At 32.9% G+C, this 21,095-nt stretch overlaps 1 protein-coding gene across 2 annotated transcripts in view; it reads left to right on the top strand.

The window, feature by feature from the left end:
• The window catches only part of TBC1D32 (TBC1 domain family member 32), a 183,862-nt gene that overhangs the window by 50,051 nt on the left and 112,716 nt on the right, over nt 1-21,095 (top strand). For both annotated transcript variants that reach the window (XM_069488273.1, XM_069488271.1), the window contains exons 16-20: nt 5,386-5,587; nt 6,164-6,246; nt 13,209-13,347; nt 14,048-14,135; nt 16,059-16,177. In XM_069488273.1, the coding sequence (XP_069344374.1) occupies nt 5,386-5,587; nt 6,164-6,246; nt 13,209-13,347; nt 14,048-14,135; nt 16,059-16,177 (631 nt within the window). The remainder of the gene's footprint in view (nt 1-5,385; nt 5,588-6,163; nt 6,247-13,208; nt 13,348-14,047; nt 14,136-16,058; nt 16,178-21,095) is intronic.

Raw genomic sequence — 21,095 nt, 5'->3', positions numbered from 1 at the left:
TTAACTGGGGTGGAATGATATCTCATTGTAGGTTTTTTTTTCTTTTTTTTTGAGACAGAGTCTCACTCTGTTGCCCGGGCTAGAGTGAGTGCCGTGGCGTCAGTCTAGCTCACAGCAACCTCAAACTCCTGGGCTTAAGTGATCCTACTGCCTCAGCCTCCCGAGTAGCTGGGACTACAGGCATGCACCACCATGCCCGGCTAATTTTTTGTATATATATATTTTAGTTGTCCATATAATTTCTTTCTATTTTTAGTAGAGACGGGGTCTCACTCTTGCTCAGGTTGGTTTCGAACTCCTGACCTCGAGCGATCCACCCGCCTCGGCCTCCCAGAGTGCTAGGATTACAGGCGTGAGCCACCGCGCCCGGCCTCATTGTAGTTTTGATTTGCGTTTTTCTGCTGACTAATGATGTTGAGCATTTTTTCCATGTATCTCTGGCCATTTATATGTCTTCTTTTGATAAATGTCTAGTCAAATCTTTTGCCCATTTTTTAATTGGATTATTTGATTTGCTTTCCTATTGAGTTGTTTATATATTGTAGTTATTAATTCCTTGACAGATGGGTAGTTTTCAAATATTTTCTCCCATTCTGTGGGTTGTCTCTTGTCTTTGTTGATTGTTTCCTTTGCTGTGTAGCAGCTTGATCTGATCTCATTTGTCCATTTTTGCTTTGGTTTTCTATGCTTCTGAGGTCTTACTCAAGAAATCTTTGCCCAGATCAATGTCCTGAAGAATTTCCCCATGTTTTCTTTTAGAAGTTTCATAGTTTCAGGTCTTAGATTTAAAATCTTTGATCTATTTTGATTTGATTTTTTTATATGGCAAGAGATAGGGGTCTAGTTTCATTCTTCATGAGTATCCAGTTTTCCTAGCACCATTTTTTGAAGTAACTGTTCTTTCCACAATGTATGTTTTTGGCACCTTTGTTACAAATGAGTTCACTATAGGTGTGTGGAAAAATGATATCATATTTTATACATTAACTTGTAATTTGATTTCTTCTTAAATTGACTTTAAGGCAGCATTTCTGTTTTTTTTTTTTTTTTTTGTGCATTTCTGTTTTCAGTCCCACTTTTGTCCCCAAATCCAGAGATAAATGTTCTATAAAATAAATCATGTTGATTCTGTTTTTCACACTGTGGCTAATGATTGAGGTTTTCCATGCCCAGAGTTACTCTTTGTTTTTCTGCTTTTCAGATTCTAAAATTTTACTACCAAATCCTTTACTTCTCCTTGGCTTTGAGGGTTTATGTGCCTTCTGAAAAAATCCTTTTACTTTTGAATTTTAGTATTTATGGAGGAAGCAGATGTAAATGTACATGTTTAACCTGCCACATTTAACTAGAGTTTTTCTCAGTAACAATTTTTTAAAATTAGGAAGACTCACTCTTTGTTAGGAGTTCTAAGATTTCTTTTTGTTGTCCACCACTTAACCCTATTTAAGTTTCTTTCTATACAGACATCATTAACTTTCATGTAGTCATATTGTTCTCAATTATTATCTTTATGATTTCTAGGTTCTTTTTTTTAAAGAAAGTCTCCTTCACATTGAAGTTAAACAGATAAAACTAATGAATTATTAGTATTTCTTTTGAATCTCTTTTGTCCAGTTAAAAGTATATGTTCTGATTATTTATATTGTGCAAAAGACTGGAATCATCTCAAATGTCTAATAATAAGAGGCTAGTTACTGGTCTCACAATGTAACACTGAGCAGCTAGCTGTAAAAAGGAATTAGGGATATTTTTGTGTACTGCTCTGGAGTTATCTTTAGGATATATATATATATTTTTTGAGGTAGGGTCTCACTCTGCTGCCCAGACAAGGGTGCTGTGGCGTCAGCCTAGCTCACAGCAACCTCAAACTCCTGGGCTCAAGCAATCCTCCTGCCTCAGCCTCCCAAGTAGCTGGGACTACAGGTATGCACCACCATGCTCGGCTAATTTTTTCTGTATATATTTTTAGTTGTCCACATAATTTCTTTCTATTTTTAGTACAGGCAGGGTCTCGCTCTTGCTCAGGCTAGTCTTGAACTTCTGAGCTCAAACGATCCACCCACCTCGGCCTCCCAGAGTGCTAGCTAGGATTACAGGCATGAGCCACGCACTCGGCCTTCTTTAGGATATATTGTTAAGTGAAATAAAAACCCACAATGCTTATAGAATGCTACCTTTTGTATGATAGAAGAGAATATGAGCAAATCATTTGTTTATTTTTAAAAAGGAATGATGAATGGTCAAACAAAGCTGATGCAAGTGGTTAGTTTTTAGGGGAGGGGAGAAAATTGAGGAGAGGCAGGTATGGAAATAAGATATCTGGGTTACACCTTGATTGTACCTAGGTTTGACTTTGGAATCACATAGCTGTTTTACATATTATATGTAATACAAAACTAAATCAAAATGAAGTCACAATTTTTTTTTTTTTTGAGACAGAGTCTCACTTTGTTGCCCGGGCTAGAGTGAGTGCCATGGCATCAGTAGCTCACAGCAACCTCAAACTCCTGGGCTTAAGCGATCCTACTGCCTCAGCCTCCCAGGTAGCTGGGACTACAAGCATGCGCCACCGTGCCCGGCTAATGTTTTCTATATATGTTTTAGTTGGCCAGATAATTTCTTTCTATTTTTAGTAGAGACGGGGTCTCATTCTTGCTCAGGCTGGTCTTGAACTCCTGACCTTGATCCACCCGCCTCGGCCTCCCAGAGTGCTAGGATTACAGGCGTGGGCCACCGCACCCGGCCCACGATTTTTTTAAAGGTACAAGCAAATGGATAAGTAACTTAACTATTAAGCAATCAAGTTAATGGCATATCCCTGCAGAGAAGAGAATTACTTTAAGTGATCTAATTTTGATTGTAAATTTTTTTTTTAGTGGGATATATTCTAAGGTTAAAAAATCCTTAAAATAATTTTAAACTACATTCAGTATATGTTTAGAAGTAATTTTGGTGTTGTTATTTTGAAACTCTTATGTATAATTGTAAGAGCAAGTAAGTAATTCTGTTAATGTCATATGGAAGTAAAATTCTTAACATAAGAGAAAAAAGATAAAGGTATAAAACTAGTTAAATAAAAAACCTGAATCTTCAATTTTTTTTTTCTTAAGCTACATTTTTCTTAGCATTACTACTGAAAAGGCCTAGAAAGTAATGGCAGCTCCTTAACAATGAGCTGTCACCTGTATTGTAGTTTCTAAATATCTTTTTGTTCAAGAAGAAGCAGGAATCCTTGAAGAAATGGCTGATCTGGGGCCTGGCTCGGGAAATGTGTGGAGGATGATCATGGGATATCCTACCATTCTAGAAAGCAAGGAAGCTATCTAAGACCAATGGGATTGTGTCAAAAGTATCTCAGAGCTAACCATAAGGGGCCTCCTACTGGCTTAAGATGGGCAATTTGAGGATAAAAAAAAGTAATGACAATAATGGATTGAAATACATAAAGTGTGTAAAAAATACATGGGTTTAAAAAGGTACAAAAATTAAAAAAATCCAGCAAACATAGACTTTACTAGTTACCTGTTGAGGTTGCTAGGGCGCATAACTCATTACTTTGCAAATTGATAAGATTTAAACATTTTTCCAGTCTTTCCTGTATAAACTGTTATCTAAAAAGTTACCGAGGAAAAGTTCTTCATAGCAGAATTCTAGCTAATAAGTGCAAAGAAATGATCTAATTGGAAAATCACCATTTGGTAATCCTTGATGAAATAGCAGATCTAGGAAATGATCACCAATGGATATTAAAATCATTAGATGAAAGGATGATGCATAGGGCTACCTACTGAAAAGGTCGGGCTGATACAGTCTGACCAACTGATTTTTAGCAGCACTAAAATTGGGGCATTCAGATATGTTCCTCATGCAACAGGAGGTACACAGCAGCAAGCAACTATAAGGTTATTTTACCAAAGACAAATGGGTAAATAAATAAAAGAAATTGAACTTAAATCTAATTAAGCCTCTAGATCTAATGATCACTTTATAGGAAATATGGGGAACTGGAGAAACAAGTTAAGTGATACCATGGTGAAGCAATTATCCAAATAAAGAAAAATAACTGTTTTTCCAACAAATCAGTGACATGAAAGAAAAAGAAGGGGCCTAAATAACCACAACAAGCTAATTCACTCTATGGAACTTGTTTGAATTCTGATTTGGGCAAACCCATCATAAAAAGACATCTTTAATGCTATCAGAAGAATTTTGCTATGGGCTAATAGATGATATTAAGAAAACTTACTTAATTTTGTTTAAAATAGAAACTTTATTAGAGATGTGCACTGAATAAAATAACATGTCTTGGATTTATCACATATTCATCTTAAAGGCAGGGAATAAATAGATCAAAACAAGGAGAAGGGGTAATTCTGTTAAATAGAAAGAAAAAGTTCTAGTGTTCAATAGTGCAATAGGGCAACTATAGTTAATAATTTATTATATTTCGGAATAGCTAGAAGTTTTCAAATGTTCCCAACATAAATCAGTGATAAATGTTTCAGGTGAATCATGTCCCAGTTACCCTGATTTGATCATTATATGTTATATGCTTGCATCAAAATATAACATGTACTCCATGAATATGTACAATTATGTATCAATAAAAATAATAATAACAAACAAGACTGGAAAAATGTTCATAATTGGAGATTCAGGACTCTATTCAATCTACTGTTATTTTTTTTATTTGCTTAAAAAAAGAAAAACTAGAAAAAAGAATTAAAAGTGTGCTGCTCTAGGGCCAGACAAGCCTGGGTTGAGTCCTGGTTCTACCTCTTACCAGCTGTGTGATAATTGTGCAAGTTACTTCTGTAAGATTTACCTGTATTTCCTTATTTGTAAAAATTGGATAATAATGTCTTTCTCATAGCGTTATTTTAAGAATGAATTAATGCATTTAAAATATGTAGAACAATGCCTGGCACATTCTAAGCATTTATTAAGTTCTTATCTGTTATTACTATTAAAAGTGTCTAAGCCTTTGAGATTGGGGAACTAAGTCCTGTTAATGGGATGGGGAATGTGTTGATAAGTGCTAAGAATGGAGAAATTAGGCTTATGTTTTTACTGTAGAAAATTGAGAATACTTAAACATATGTGGGCATGGCCCCATGGGATCTATAACCTTTTAAGTGTATAGTTTAGTTGCTTTACTATCCCTATCTCTATATATTTTTCTCCATTCCACTGTAACTGCTCTCATTACTAGATATCTGCGCATGGATGGGAATAGGAATATTGACATGTCTGAGAAAAGCTGGAGGCGGACTGAAAGGGAGCCAAGCAAATAAAGAGTTTTTGTGACAAGACTGGCCTTTTTGGTAGTGCTTTATGAAATCAAGGTTTTATGAACTTGGAATTACTTTTAGGTATATCTTTTAGTCCTACAGGTGTTCATATAATTGCTCGGTTTTCGAAAAAGCTTCTTGATGAAGATATTTCTATTTTTTCTGGATCGGAAATGTTGCCTGTGGTTAAAGGAGCTTTTATTTCTGTGTGTCGTCAAATATATAGTACATGTGAAGGCTTGCAGGTGTTAATGCCTTATAATTTGCATGAATCTATAGCAAAGGCGTGGAAGAAGGTATGTATTTTCAAGCTTCCTTTTTCCTCCCTGCAAATCTTTATTTCAAATGTAGGTACCATTGTTGTTTTGTATTATGGATAAAATAGTTTATTGGAGCAAATATGACTTCTTTAGCATCACAGTACTCTAAGGGACATAGTGCTTCTTCAATTGGCACAAGATGACTTCAATACCTCCTCTCACAGTGGGACAAATTTCTAAGACTTAACAAAGCCTTTTCTTCTGATAGGAGAGGCTTTAGGTAAATTTTCCTTGCATATACTTACTCCCCTTTTTGGAAGTTATTTTTTAGCAATTTTTAGGGACAGCTGGGTTTTTATTATGGATACTAGAGATCATAATGTAGCCAATAGCTGTGTATAGTATATATCAGTGCACTACTAAGTCTTTTTCATCTGTTTTATATGCTTTATTTATGAAATTCTTTATACGATATTAATAACCAAATAATTTAAATTTTGGAGATAATTTTGATTTTAATTACATTAAGAATAAAAAATGCACTATAAGAGATCTTATGAGTAGTGCTATCAGTAAGAAAAAGAATAATGTAAATAACTTGTTATTTTTTAGACAAGTTTGCTATCAGAAAGAATTCCTACCCCAGTAGAGGGTTCTGATTCTGTTTCTTCAGCAAGCCAGGAATCTCAAAACATGTAAGTACAATTGATTAGTCATCTATTTATTATATTTGCTGAAATAATTTAAGAACCATTGAAATGTAATAGAATAATACAGCAAAAATGTTTCACAAGAAGGTAAATGAATACATACAGATTGAAGGAAAATTATAGTCTGGAAGAACTTTAGAGATCATATGGTACTTGTAACCTTTAAAAAAATTTAGCAATATTTATTATACCTGCTTCATCCTGTATTTACATTTTGAATTAAGAAACCTGACCTATTGTAGTGTTTCCAGAAAATTTGAACAATTATCAAGTACTAAAATTGGAAAGTTAACTGGAGAGTTCAGTAGAAATAAGATGTCTTCAAGTGTCAGTGAAGTCCATTTGTATTTAAAATACAATTTTTTCAAAGTGTAGTGAGAGTACATTTTATTAATAATTAGGTTTTGGCATTGAAAGTTATTTAAATCAGTATCAATATCAAATATTAATTTAGATGTCTCCATGTTTCTTTACAAATATCAATAGGATATGGAGTCAGATTAATGGGGAAAAATATATATATTAATATTTTAAACTAAGATCTGGTATCATATGGTCCTGGATTCTCTTCCCATTGTATATTTGAATGTTGGTATAGTCTAGAAAGATAACAATTAGGGAGAACTTTAAGATTATTTGCTAAAGAAATGTTGAAGTTGAATTTTCTTATTTTCTAGTTAGGTATAGTTTAACTAAAAAACAATTAAAAAGCCTACTGCATTTCCTTAACAGGATAATAGTTCAACAAATAGTTAATTAATTCTCTAAAGGTTTACTATAATTTTTTTCCTAGTATAGTTATCACTTAAATCACCTGCTATTTTTTTGCAGTGAAGAGGTGAGAAAAAATATTTCTGCAATTTATTTTGAAGTAATTTTTAGATTTTTTTTCTTTGCAATCCTCCATTATAGTTTATTTGTTATTGTCCTTTTTCATTTTTATTCATCCATTTATTTTCCACTCATTTATTCAGTTATTTATTGTACCAAGTGCTCTGCTGAGTAAGGATACTCATAGACCATGGAGAGCATATTGTATAGTATAGAATACAAATAAGTAAATACACCTTGACAATATAGTATGCTAAATTTATATGATATAGTTTATAGAGAGTGCATTAGGAGACAACTTGTGTGGGAGTCCTTCCCAGAAGTTATTGTCAAACTTAGTTACAAGGAATACATGGATATTGTGTAAAAAAGGGGTGGAATGTTATTATATGTGGAAGAAATAGTGTGATCTATAGGCTAGAAGTGAGAGATTGTGATTAATGTATTTAACATTTTACTGTCAGTATTATTTTTAGCTTGAGAGAACTGATAAATTTATATCCCGCTCATTCTCTCCTGGACCAGTTAACAGACAAAAGGCCAAACAAATCAAAGCACCGAATAACATAGTCTTCCTAATATTGATCTCAAGAATTAGATTTAATCCAGTCACAATTAGCAATGTACAGCCATAGGCTTCTCTCAGAGGCATAATTTACCACCATCTAACATGACTACATGGTATATCAGAGGAGAAGGTGTGCTCCCTATAGGTAGCTGGATCATAAAAAGACAGTGAACTGAAGGAGAAGCATTACTTAGTCAAGCATGCTTAGGACATTCTGCAAATCTTCCTGGATTCTTCTTCCATGGTGAGGGAAGAGTAGGTGATTAGATGGAGACAGGCAAACAGTGTTAACTGGGGAATGTGCTCCACATGGAAACTTAATGCTAGGGTAAAGGAGATTCCCCAACATCTGATATTAATGTCTTAGAAAAACAGAAGGTTTAATAAAGTTTTTGATAGAATAAAACTATTGATTTTCATTTTTGCCACCAAAATTAAAATTACCTTGTAGAAAGAATTGAGTATGTTTTGGTTTTTTTGCTTTAATTGAAATAATTGGTATGAGATAAGCATTATTTGTTTCTTGACTGTTTGGTAAGACTTGGATGTAAAATGATCTGGAACAGTTAACTAGACTAGCTTCACGCCAGCACATAGTGGACACCTGACAACTGTTTGCTAAATGCATGAATGAATGAATTAATGAATGAGATTTCTCTTAACCCAAGAGCCTAGTTTCTAAGCAGCACTCAAGTGAGATTAAGATTGATATGATAAAGGTAAAATTGAGTGATCTGCTAGAATTAATTAATGAATATTTTTGTACCTCTGACAAACTGATGTTAGCTATTTTGATTTTATATTTTCAGATAATTTATTTTGGAAGTTCCTCTTTTGTCCTTCTATTTATAGGTGCTTACAAAGCTACAGGAAAGATAGAAGCTGTTGTGTAGCTATTGTAGGGGATTGATGTCCTTTACATCTAGATTCAAAACCCCAAATAAAATTTCTACAATGCTGGTTTGGTTGATATCTGTGACTGCAAGCTATGTGAGACCATCAGTAGGGTGACCATAGAGAAGAATGTAATCACAGAGCAAAACAGAAGATGTCAAGCCTAACCCAACCAAATTATCAAGGGGCCTCTGGTACAACTGAAGGGTAAAGTAAGACAGGGGGGTCAAACTCAGCCTATGATCTCAAAGAAAGTAAGCACTATAAACTTAATTTCCACGAGAGTATTTAACCCACTGTAATACCTGGCCACTCAGGGAATGGTGTTCTTATAAGCTACCAAAGAAATGTGATTCTTGCCATTGCCTCTCCCCCAAAGGAATAGGGCAATAAATGGAGTTCAATGGCTTGGATTTTCCTTCCCTTTTAAAAAAAATCAGAGTATCTTTGCTATAATGTGAAGGAGAATTAAACAGATAGTAGCAGAAAAGATATGTTAAAACATGTCAACTCTTTTATTTTCCAGAATTATGTATACTCTTTCATATCATATAGTGATATAACTTGTGAGTTCTTTGCCTGTGTTTTCTTTTATTTCGAAGGAGTCATGTAGACTTCTTTTTGTTTTTGTTTTCTTTTTTGAAAGTGTAGACTTTTTTTGGTTTGATTTGTTTTTGTTGTGTTTTTCTCTTTTGCCCGGACTAGAGTGCAGTGACATCATCATAGCTCACTGCGACCTCAAACACCTGGGCTCAAGAGATCCTCCTGCCTCAGCCTCCCAAGTAGCTGGGACTACAGGCATGTGCCACCACGCCTGGTTAATTTTTCTATTTTTTGTAGAAATGGGGGTCTCACTCTTGCTCAGGCTGGTTTTGAGCTCCTGACCTCAAGCATTCCAGCATTCCTTCTGCCTAGGCCTCCCAAAGTGTAAGAATTATAGACGTCCCATTGTGCCTGGCCTAGCCTTTTTTTTTTTTTTTTTTTTTTTGAGACAGAGTCTCACTCTGTTGCCCAGGCTAGAGTGCCATGTCGTCAGCCTAGCTCACAGCAAACCTCAAACTCCTGGGCTTAAGCAATCCTGCCTCAGTCTCCTGAGTAGCTGGGACTACAGGCATGCGCCACCATGCCCGGCTATTTTTTTTTCTATATATTTTTAGTTGTCCAGCTAATTTCTTTCTATTTTTAGTAGAGATGGGGTCTTGCTCTTGCTCAGGCTGGTCTTGAACTCCTGAGCTGAAAGGATCCACCTTCCTCGGCCTTCCAGAGTGCTAGGTAGACTTATTTTATTGATTCATTTTCATTAATGGCTAATGACTCATTCAAACTTTCTTTTTCTGCTTGAGTCACTTTAGAGTGTATTTTCTGTAAAATAAAATTAGGCTTATTGGTATATTTACACTTTTGTTGTAAATCTGTTCAAAGTATTTTTATGTGTTTTAAAAAAATCTTGTTCTCCAGCTGTAATTATTTCCCCTTTTTGATTCTTAGTATTTTTTGGCACTTTTCTCCCACCGTGACCAATTTATTGCATTAGTTTATGCAGGCTAGGTTTTGGTCTCGTTAATGTTTCCCTCCTCCCTCCCTTTTTCTCTCCTTCCTTCACATTTATAGTAAAGGAAAATAAGTGAAAACAGATTGAGAATGGTTACTGACAAAAGCAATCTACATCAGCCATACTAATTAGGACATTTTGATATGTAGCATTTCCATTATTAAGCTGTTCTAAATATTTTTGGAAATTTCTATTTTTACTCTTTAATTCATGAAATATTTGGAATGCATTTTTATTTTTCAAACAGTTGGTTTTACTATTTTATTTTACTGTTGCCTTATAATCATATATTCTTTCTGTAGAACATGGGTGGCATGATATGTATTCTTTTAGGTTGATTTTACTTTGTGACCTACTACTACAAGGTCAGTTGAAAAAAATATGTTTGCTTGAAAAAAATATATATTCTTCATTTGAAGCTTATATTTTGTGTGTGTGTATAATTTTTTTATTAAAAATTGTAATATCTCTACCAATATTTTGTCTGTTTTATATATAATCTCTAACTTTAAAAGTGGATTTTTCCAATTCTCTTTGTAATTCTGTTTTTTTTTTTTTTTTTTACATATAAACATTCTGTGCTGTTAGGAATGAAAAGTTCACTGTTATTTCTTGGTAACTTTTTCTTTTATTGTATAGTGTCTCTTGTGAATTTTGTTACTGCTTTACCTTGCTTGAAATTTTATATTTTATGATAAATATTGCCAAACCCATTTTGCTTTACTAGTTGAATAGTATGTTAAGAATGTGTTTGGTTGCAGATAATTCAGTAAAACTTTTTCTTAATACAAGAAGTCTTGAGGTTACAATCGAGGCAGGATGCATTGATGTTGTTTGAGACACTGTCTCCTTTCGTCTTGTTTTTTCATCATTTATCTGTGCTTTTTGTCCTCAAGGTTGCACAATGGCTAACCATCCTTGACTTGCTTGGCAGCTGCTTCCTGAGAGGAAAGTGATAGAGCCATATGCTTTCTTTTCATGATGCCTTTATTTTGGAAAGGAATCTCTTATTAGATTTTTTGTGAACATCTTACTGGATTTGTCATATGGCCACCTCTGGCTGGATGGGATTGGTGAAAAAAGGGTTGTTGATGGGAGTTGGGTCAGCCAATCAGTACTATCTGTTACACATAGTTCTCTTCCAATCCTTTTACTTTCTACTATTTTGAGTAGAAAGTAAAGATTTTGTATTTTTATCTAATCTCTGAGTCTATCTTTTATATTAGACGAGTTTAGGTTTTTTTCATTTTTGTGATGTTTGGGACTTATTTTCTCTTATTTTGTATTTTGTATTTATTTACTTTTCTTCTCCTTTATTCATTTATCTTAGATTGATAAAGTTTTCTTAATTCCTATTTTTTTTCTCTTTACTGGTTTTGAATTTGTAAGCTGTACTTTTTTTAAAGTGGTTATCCCTAAGATGTCAATGTATATACTTTATCTTTTTTAAAAGGAAGTACAAAGTAATTAGGTATTTGTGTCACGTTTTTAAATGCAACATGGGTTTCAGCATACTTTGACTAGTCACTGATCCTCTCTAAACATTCCATAATTCTCAGTCTTGTTATAGTTATACTCACTATTTCTTTATACTATCAAATATTAAATTTGCTGATATTTACTTTTTTAAATCTATTTATTGAAACTTGTGGCCTGTTCTTTCTGATGGGCTTTTTTTTTTTTTTTTTTTTTGTACTTTATGAAGTATACTTTTAAGTTGCCAATCAGGTATCCTTTAATTATTCTTTAAGATTTGAGGGTAGTAAAATGCTCTTATCTTTTTATGTCTTAAAGTATCTGTTCTCCCTCTAGGCTATGCAGATACTATCCTCTCCAAACACACATTGTCCCTCTTAAATGGTAGTTTATCTGGGTATAAATGTTTAGGTCGACAATTATTTCTCATCAATATCTGAAGCTATTACTCCATTGCCATCTGGAATAGATGGTAAATGATAAATCTATTGTTAGTATACTTGTATTTCTTTTTTGGGTCACATCTTTTTTTTTCTTTTTTTTGGTGTTTGCTCTTTCTGTGTGATTTAAGTTTCTCTTGCATGGTACTTTGAATGATCTTTTAATCTATATCCTCAGTTGTAGAAAATTCTCAGTATTTTAAAGTTTTTCATTGAAAAATAATAATTGTATATATTTATAGAATACAACGTTTTTCAAGTATTCCTTCCATTCTCGTCTCTTGGAAGTCCTGTTTTGGTTTTTTTGTTTGTTTGTTTTCCTGGAGAAAGTTGTTGGCTTTCCTTATAGAAGTGTTCTGAGAAAAAATATTCCCCAAAAGTAAAATAAATTGGCCTGTGGAAATAAAAAAGATACGATATGTATCATTTGCTTTTGAAAGTCAGAAGACAGATACTTTATAAGGAAAAGGAATATGGAAATAATGGAGAGTTGAGGCATGGGGAATCCAGGTGTAGCAGAATTATAATGGGAAAATAGAATGAAATTAAGGCATGGATGAGAGAACCTAGGTATAATAAAAATGCTGACATATGAAGTTAATATTTGATTCATTCAGTGAAGGAAAATTATTGGTATAGAATATGTAAGAATAAAATAATTCACTAACAAAGAAACCATGACTTTTATCTTATTTTTAAACTTTTTTTTTTTTTTTTTTTTTTTTTGAGACAGAGTCTCACTCTGTTGCCCAGGCTAGAGTGAGTGCCGTGGCGTCAGCCTAGCTCACAGCAACCTCAAACTCCTGAGCTCAAGCGATCCTCCTGTCTCAGCCTCCCGAGTAGCTGGGACTACAGGCATGCGCCACCATGCCCGGCTAATTTTTTCTATATATATTTTTAGCTGTCCATATAATTTCTTTCTATTTTTAGTAGAGATGGGGTCTCGCTCTTGCTCAGGCTGGTCTCGAACTCCTGAGCTCAAACGATCCGCCCACCTCGGCCTCCCAGAGTGCTAGGATTACAGGCGTGAGCCACCGCGCCCGGCCTATTATTTTTAAACATTTCTTGAGTAATTTGCAACCAGTATGTACTCTATAGATTTAATTATCAGCAGTATTAAGCTGAGAAATTCTTTTCAGTTTTAAGTATACTAAAGAAAGTTCTACCTTTCTTTTACCTGTTTCAGTGTGGCTTGGGAAGAGAATTTGTTAGATGATTTACTAAATTTTGCTGCCACCCCCAAAGGATTACTACTTCTTCAAAGAACAGGTTGCATCAATGAATGTGTGACATTTATGTTCAGCCAATATGCAAAAAAATTACAGGTATGAATTACCATCTGCCACAGGCAAAAGGAATTTTTGTTGTAAAAGCCGTTAAGAACATTATTCTGTTTTCTGTGCGTGAAGTTATTAAAACTCAATTAAAAAGCCATATAGCATTGTAATATTTAACTTGATTTTTTTGTTTAAGGAAAACACTACAGAGTTGCCATTGGTGTCTGTGGCTATATTTAAAGAATGCAAACAACCAGAAGGAATTAAAAAAAATCAGTTAATCATCCAGGTGTCTTATAAATATGATATCAAACATCTTTATATACTGAAACTTGGTGGAACTTCCATTGGTGGGGGGTGGGGAAACCCATTGAATCTAAATGTGTATGTCAGTGAAAGCTGATCTCGCATTTTAAAATAAGCATTTTTAGAGGAGTTCTGTTATTCTACTGTTAAATAAAATTGACAATATAATTTAGCCTTTAAACTGTTAGAGGCCACTAAGTTGTATTCAATTTTTTTTCTGTAATAATAAATATCCATAGACTTTTGGGCTTTTTTAGGATCTTAGGTATGCTTTTAAAAATGTTTTGCTGGGTTTGGTTTTGCTGTTCTTATCATCTTGAAGGAATATCTAGCATGCCAGTCTCAAAGAAAAAAAAACCCAGTAACTCTACACATAAAGTATAAAATATTAGCATGCCCTGTTTTCTTGCTTCTCATTGCTGTACCTTATTTATGTTGTTAGATCAGCAGGCATAAAAAGTTTGGCTATGGAGTTTTGTTTACACAAGTAGCATCAACAGCAGCAGGAGCCATAGCACTACAAAATTCAGGTAAGTTTTTTCTTTTAATTAGTATGATAATTATTTTAAATGAAATGAGGAAGCCAACAGAAAATTTAATTGGCGTGATCACCTATAAAGATACTTACTCTAAAGTTATATTTACCATGTTAGACCTTATGTAAAAGAAAGTTACAGGGTTTCCTTTTTGTCTTCTTCCATGAAATTCCATGGGATATTTTATTTTTCTGTGAAATACATACATCCTTGTTCTGTTTCCTCAGAGCAGTGGCACATAATGAACTAAACTGAAACATACTTGATGGTTTAAGAATCCTCGTCATCTTATAAATCAGAAGGATATCATCCTCTTAGTACAGTCACATCTTATAAGATTACCTAATGCTCAGTTTCAGTGGCTTATATACGCATCAGAATTTACACTCATGATAGTTATCACACACACACACACATATATAATTTCCTTATTCTTTTTCTTCCTCTTTCCTTCTTGAAAGCATTTGTCTCACCACTTAGCTTTCATATTATCTTTGAAGTTTACAGTCAGTATGTATTCTTTACTATCAGTTGGATTTTTGAGAAATTAAAACACTAGAAATTTAATGTGTCATATGTTAAGGTTATCTGAACTCTGAACAGGATATGATCCCTAATAAAACTGCTTTGATAATATTTTTCAAAGCTTAGAGTTGAATAATAACATTGGTAATCACTATTGATTCTCTCCTGAAATGAAAATATTTTCCTATAGTGTATTTTAAATTTATATTTTGGCTGAACTAATTTGGACTACTTGTATTATAAAACATGTTTCTTGGCAAAAATTGTTCCAAACTGAACCACGTATTTTACTCTTCCTCTTAGAATAAAATCCATGTAGAATAGTATTCAGGGCACATTAATTGAAGCATTTAGAGACTAGATTTAATTTTGGATCTATCCTTAGTCAAGTCATTAAGCTTTTGACCCTCATAGTATCAAACTTTTTATAAGAGGGTGAAATGCAGTTTTTCATAGGTTAAAAGAAGGACGACTTCTGCTGCTTCAGCTCCTACGATGTGTTAGGTACTATATTAGGAAGTTACATGTATCATCTTTTTATAGTTGATGGAAGCTGTGGAATGTAGCATTATTATTTCAATTTTCAAATGGGGGAACTGGGGCTCCAAGAAGCCAAGGGATTTTTGTAATGATATACAATTAATAAACTGGTAGATTTGGAATTAGAACTCAGATATTCTTGATTTTAGAGTGCATATTTTTTTTCTGTTATACAGAGGACCCTTTCTGCTCTAATATTGTTGTTATGAACTTATTTAATGATTAGATGTTATGTTTTTACAATTTTTCATAGAAGAATTTAATCAGTTTAATACTCATTTTCATTTAGTTATGTAGATCTGACTCATGAAAATTTATAGACTGTGTTGAGGCAAAAGTGTGACATGCAGAATTTTTCTAAGCATATGAGATTACAAAGAAAGTAATAGTGGAAGTATGTTCCCTTATTGCAATATAACTATTTGGATGCCTGCCCTGCCTCCTGATATTTCCTTCTCTTTTTCTATCACCCCTTAAACACACAACCTTTCAGGCTGCCTTACACTGTTGGGTCATTTGCAGAGCAAAGTTAAGCCTTATTATTTTTCATAAAAATGTGCTCAGAAGTTATGGGTGCAAGGATAAAAACTGAGACTCAAAAATCAGCAGTCTTCCAGGGAAGTAGTCTCTCAGAACTTGGTCATTACAGAATCTTATGTTAATGAGGTATCATAAAAGTATATTAACAATAGCAATTATCATTTCTACCAAGAGTAGAGATTATTTCTTATATAAGATGCAAGTTTGTGTCTTCTGTCAGAGTAGACCAATTTTGTCAGAGCAATAATCATATCTTTCTTTCATAATCCAAAGAAATATTATGCTGTAAATATGTAAAATAATTTTTCTCAGGATTTATTAATGCACTTATAACTGAATTATGGTCCAACCTGGAATATGGAAGAGATGATGTTAGGGTAACCCATCCCAGATCTACTCCAGTGGATCCTATTGATCGAAGCTGTCAAAAGGTAAGAATTGATTTATCTATATAATAATATACAGATTTGAAAATGTATCTCACAGAAATGATTTCATCCATACTTTATCTATATTCAGTTACAACCAGCAGACTTTCTTATGTAAGTCTTTCCCCTCTTTTTTCATTTCCAAACTATTTTTTTTTTTCAAAATGAATTTAGTGAACAATAGAAATACCAGTCTTCCTTGGGAATAATATTTTGCAAGGATGCTTTTCCTTTACAATTCTTATTAGTTTTCCTCCTTTAATAAAGAGTAGTAATGCACCAGGCATAGTATGAAAAAATGGACAAATCACTGAAACAAAACCAACCAACCAAAATAAAAGTCAAAGAAGCTTTTTGCCCTTGAGCTTGAATCTAATAGAAAATAGGATTATTTAAAGGAAGTATGGGCAGAGAGAAGATGCTGTCATTTAGAGTAATGTGACAGATTTTTTTGAAGTACCTGTACTATGTTCTATTATAATGCAATGGCCTTTATATATTTAACATATTCTCTAAATTTCACTAAAACGAAGTGATGATTCCTAACTTTGACTTTATGGTAACCTGGACAATTTTCATTCAAAAGTTGTCATAAAATTATTTTAAAAAACAAAACCAAAAATCTCTAACATTTCAGAAGTTTCTCTTTCTATAATGGTGGACTAGTTCATTCTTGCAGAAAACACTTGCAAACTCTGGAAAAATAACTTAAAAATCAAGTAGTTAAAAGCATTGGAATGACCAAGAATAGACAGAAAATGGGGTGGGGAGGGTTAATGTATGGATGAAGAGAATGGTATTGCTTGAGAGATTCTGGATTTAACAGATTGTTGCTTAATGGCAAGCTCCAGTTGGTGCTCCATAGATAGAAATCCACAATTGAAAAAGCTTGAAAACCAGAATGCTAAGTTTAGAGTTACACAGCAGCTAGATAATGGGAAGCTAGGGGCCCTGGAAAAGAGTCACAGGAGGTCACTCTGAACTCTGTATATATTTTGCTCAAATATGTGGCTAACGTTCAACTATGTATGTGAACTTCACAGAGATATGAGATGCTGCCCATCACTGGTGTCAGAGTTTAGAGTTTATGTTCAGCCAGTATAACTACTAAATTAAAAATCTATACTTTCTGGGGTAATATAATAGAATCTACAGTCTCTACAGCATATCTTCACAATGTATAAAATACAATTTAAAATTACTAGACATATGAAGAAAAAGGGAAATGTGACTCATATTCAAGAAAGAGGCAACTAATAGAGATTAGGAAATGAAGATTTTTAAAGTGGTTATTATAAATAGAAAATAAAGGAAATATAATGAATGAACCAATTAGAAATCACAGTAAAGAAATAGAAACTATATAAAAGAACCAGATAGAAATTCTAGAATTAAAAATAGTATATGAAATAAAAACCTCTAGATGGGCTTAACAGAATATTTGAACATGATAGAAGACAAAATCAGTGAACTTGGGCCAGGTCAGTAAAAATTATACATTCTAAGGAACAGAAAATGAAAAAAAAAGTTTCAGTGATTTATGAGACCATATCAAAAGGTTTAACATGTATCTAATTGGTTTACCAGAAATACGTAAGAGAGAATGGAGCAGAAAAGTATTTGACTACATAATTGCTAAAAATCACCAAATTTATTGAAAGATACAAATTTAAAGGTAAGAAATGTAGTGACCGTTCCCCAGACGCTGTCTGGAGAACGGACACGCCTGGAGCTTTGACTTGGGGGGACAGGCGGTACATGGGCAACGTATGTAACCTGAAATTCTGTATCCCCCATAATAAGATGAAATTAAAAAAAAAATGTAGTGAGTCTCAAGGAGGATTATGAAAAGAGAATAAAAAGAAATTACACACTAAAGCTCATTATAGACAAACTTAAAAAAACGAGGATAAAGAGAAAATCTTTCAAGAAGCCTTAGAAAAATCATACATTACATGTAGGGGATTAGCAGAAAAGTTTGCTAGTGTCTTGTTAGAAACAGTGGAGGCCAGGAGGCAATAGAACATCTTTAATGTGCTGAAAGGAAAAACAAAAAGAAGCAGTTACCTGGAATTCTACATATAGAAAAAGTATGCTTCAATAATTAAGGAAAGAAATTTAAAAATAAACAAAGGCTAGGAAATTATTTGTCAGCAGACCTGCATTTCAAATAATGCTAAAGAAGTTCTTCCTATTGAAAGATAGTAATACTGGATGGGTATTTGGATTTTCGGGGTGGAAAGAGGGAATTGCAAATAGGTAAAATGAGTATGAAAGCCTATTATTTTTCCTTTTAACTTATTTTAAATATATATAAATACTTAAAGCAAAATTGTGACATAGTGGGGTTTCTATTGTACTTAAAGATGTTATAGCATAAAGCAGGGATCCCCAACCTATGGTGAATTGTATAATTATTTAATTATATATTGCAATGCAATAATAATAGAAATAAAATGCATAATAAATGTAATTTGCTTGAATCATTCCAAAGCTGTCCCTCCCCCAACCATCCATGGAAAAATTTTCTTCCATGAAAACGGTCCCTCGTGCCAAAAAGGTTGGGGACTGCTGGCATAAAAGACAGGGTAATTGTATCATGGTATATGAGTCTATCTGGTTACAAGGTTCTTAAATTTTATATAAGGTGCCACAATATTGCTTAATCCCTAGGAAATATTTCTAATCAAATTTAAGGTTACAGGGATTTTATTCAACTTCTTTGACTTTGCATTAGAAATGTCAGTATAAACTGAAAATTAGTTTTTTTTCTTTAAAAAATACTGTGTATTCTCCTAATCTGTGTACCGAGAGATCCAGAAACAATGACAACTCAGTAGTAAACAGTCCTAGTGCCCACCTTGTAATCTCTAAATATTATTCCCTAAGGATTCTTTTTACCTTTGGGATCTAATTTTATTTTGTCCTTTAAATTGTGGAAAACAGTTATGTAGTTTCAATATAATAAGGTATATTAAAAAATTTACTTCCATTCCAGTTCCACCTCTTCTATCTTCTTTCTCTCTCTACAGTATGCTGTTCAGTATGGTAGACAGTAGCCCTATGTGGCTATGTAAATTCATATTAATTAAAATTAAAAATTCAGTTCCTCAATTACATTAGTCATATCTTAAGTCCTCAATACCACTTTAGCTAATAACTACCATATTGTATAGTTCAAATTATATAATATTTCTATCATCACATAAAGTTCTATTGGATAGTACTTCCTTAGGAAAGCACTGAAAATAGTGTAAAGAGGTATAGCTAATAAACAAATTTTAAAAATTCTAAAAAAAAATAATGTGCCGAGTGAAGAGCAAAAGAACAGAAAATGGGGGGGGAGAAAAGAAAAATAAGAAAAATAAGAAAATAAAGAAAAAAGAAAATAAATACGAAAATGGTCGCTCTAAAATGTATCCATATCAATAATTGCACTAAATGCAAAGAGACTAAATACTCTGATTAAAAGAGATTTTCAGAGTGAATAAAAAAAGAATACCCAATTATGTGCTGTCCTTAGAAATTCATTTTAAAGATACAGATAAATTGAACATAAATGAATGGAAAAAGATATACAGAGAAACAATGTGTATTAGGAGACTGGCATGGCCATATTTAGTGTCAGATATAAAGAAATATTAGAGTAAAAGAAACATTTCATAATGATAATATAGTCAATATACTAAGAAGACATAATAATATGATCCTAATAACAGAGATTCAAAATATTTGAAGCATTAAAATAGAATTTAAGGAAGAAACAGACAAATCTACAATTAGAGTTGAAGATTTTTTTTTCCCACCCCGCCCCCCTAGAGTTGAAGATTTTAACATCTTTTTTAGCAGTTGATCGACAGATTATGTGTAAAGAGTTACATTATATGAATGACACTATTAATCACTTGATCTAATTAATATTTACAGTATATTTTACTCAGTGACTGCAGAATACCCATTCTTTTCAAAGATACCTGACATGCACACAAAGATAAGAGTGTGTTAGATGAAGTGCAAGTCTAAATAAACTTAAGATGATTGGTGTAATGCAAAGTATGTTCTATAACTGCAATGAAATTAATTAAAAATCAATAGCTAGAAACTAGAAAAATATCTAGAAATTAAACAACACACTTCTTAATGTTAATAACATGTAGCTCAGAGAAGAAATCACAAGGGAAATTAGAACATATTTCAAACTGGATAAAAATGAAAATATCAAATATCAAAATGTGTGGATATAGCTGAAGTATTGCTAAGAGGGATATTTTAAACTTTTAATTTTTATATTAGAAAATAAGAAAGATATAAAATTAATTAATGTCTCAAGGTTTCAAAGAGACTAGAAAAAGAAGAGCAAATCATACCCAAAGCAAATGCAAGAAAGAAAATTATAAAGATTAGAGCAGAAATCAATAAGACAGAACAAACTAGAGAAAAGTAACAAAGCCAAAACTTGATTCTTTGAAACGATTATTAAAATTGATAAACCCTTCTCTGGATTGACCAAGAAAATAAGAGAGCCAAAATTACCAATATCAAGAATGAAAGGAGGGGTATGACTGACGATCCCACAAATATTAAAGGATAAATGAATATTATGATTTGCTTTAGGCCATCAGTTCAACAACTAAGATAAAATTGGAAAATTTAAAAATATACTTCAAAACTGAAACTGACCCAATTAAAAAAAAAAACTGAATAGCTATTTATCTGTTATAGAAACTGAATTTGTTATGAAGAACCTTCTCATACAAAGAAAACCAAATGGTTTCACTCATGGATTCTGTGAAACATTTATAGGAGAAAGAACACCAGTTTTACACAAGCTTTTTAAGAAAAACAGGTAGAGGAAACACTTCCTAACTTTTGAGGCCAGCATAACACGGATACAGAAATGACACAAAAACATTATCAAAAA

Source organism: Eulemur rufifrons, chromosome 15 (genome assembly GCF_041146395.1).
Source record: "Eulemur rufifrons isolate Redbay chromosome 15, OSU_ERuf_1, whole genome shotgun sequence".
NCBI lineage: Eukaryota > Metazoa > Chordata > Mammalia > Primates > Lemuridae > Eulemur > Eulemur rufifrons.
Note: the sequence above shows the minus strand (reverse complement) of the source record. Positions and strands in the feature narration are given on the sequence as shown.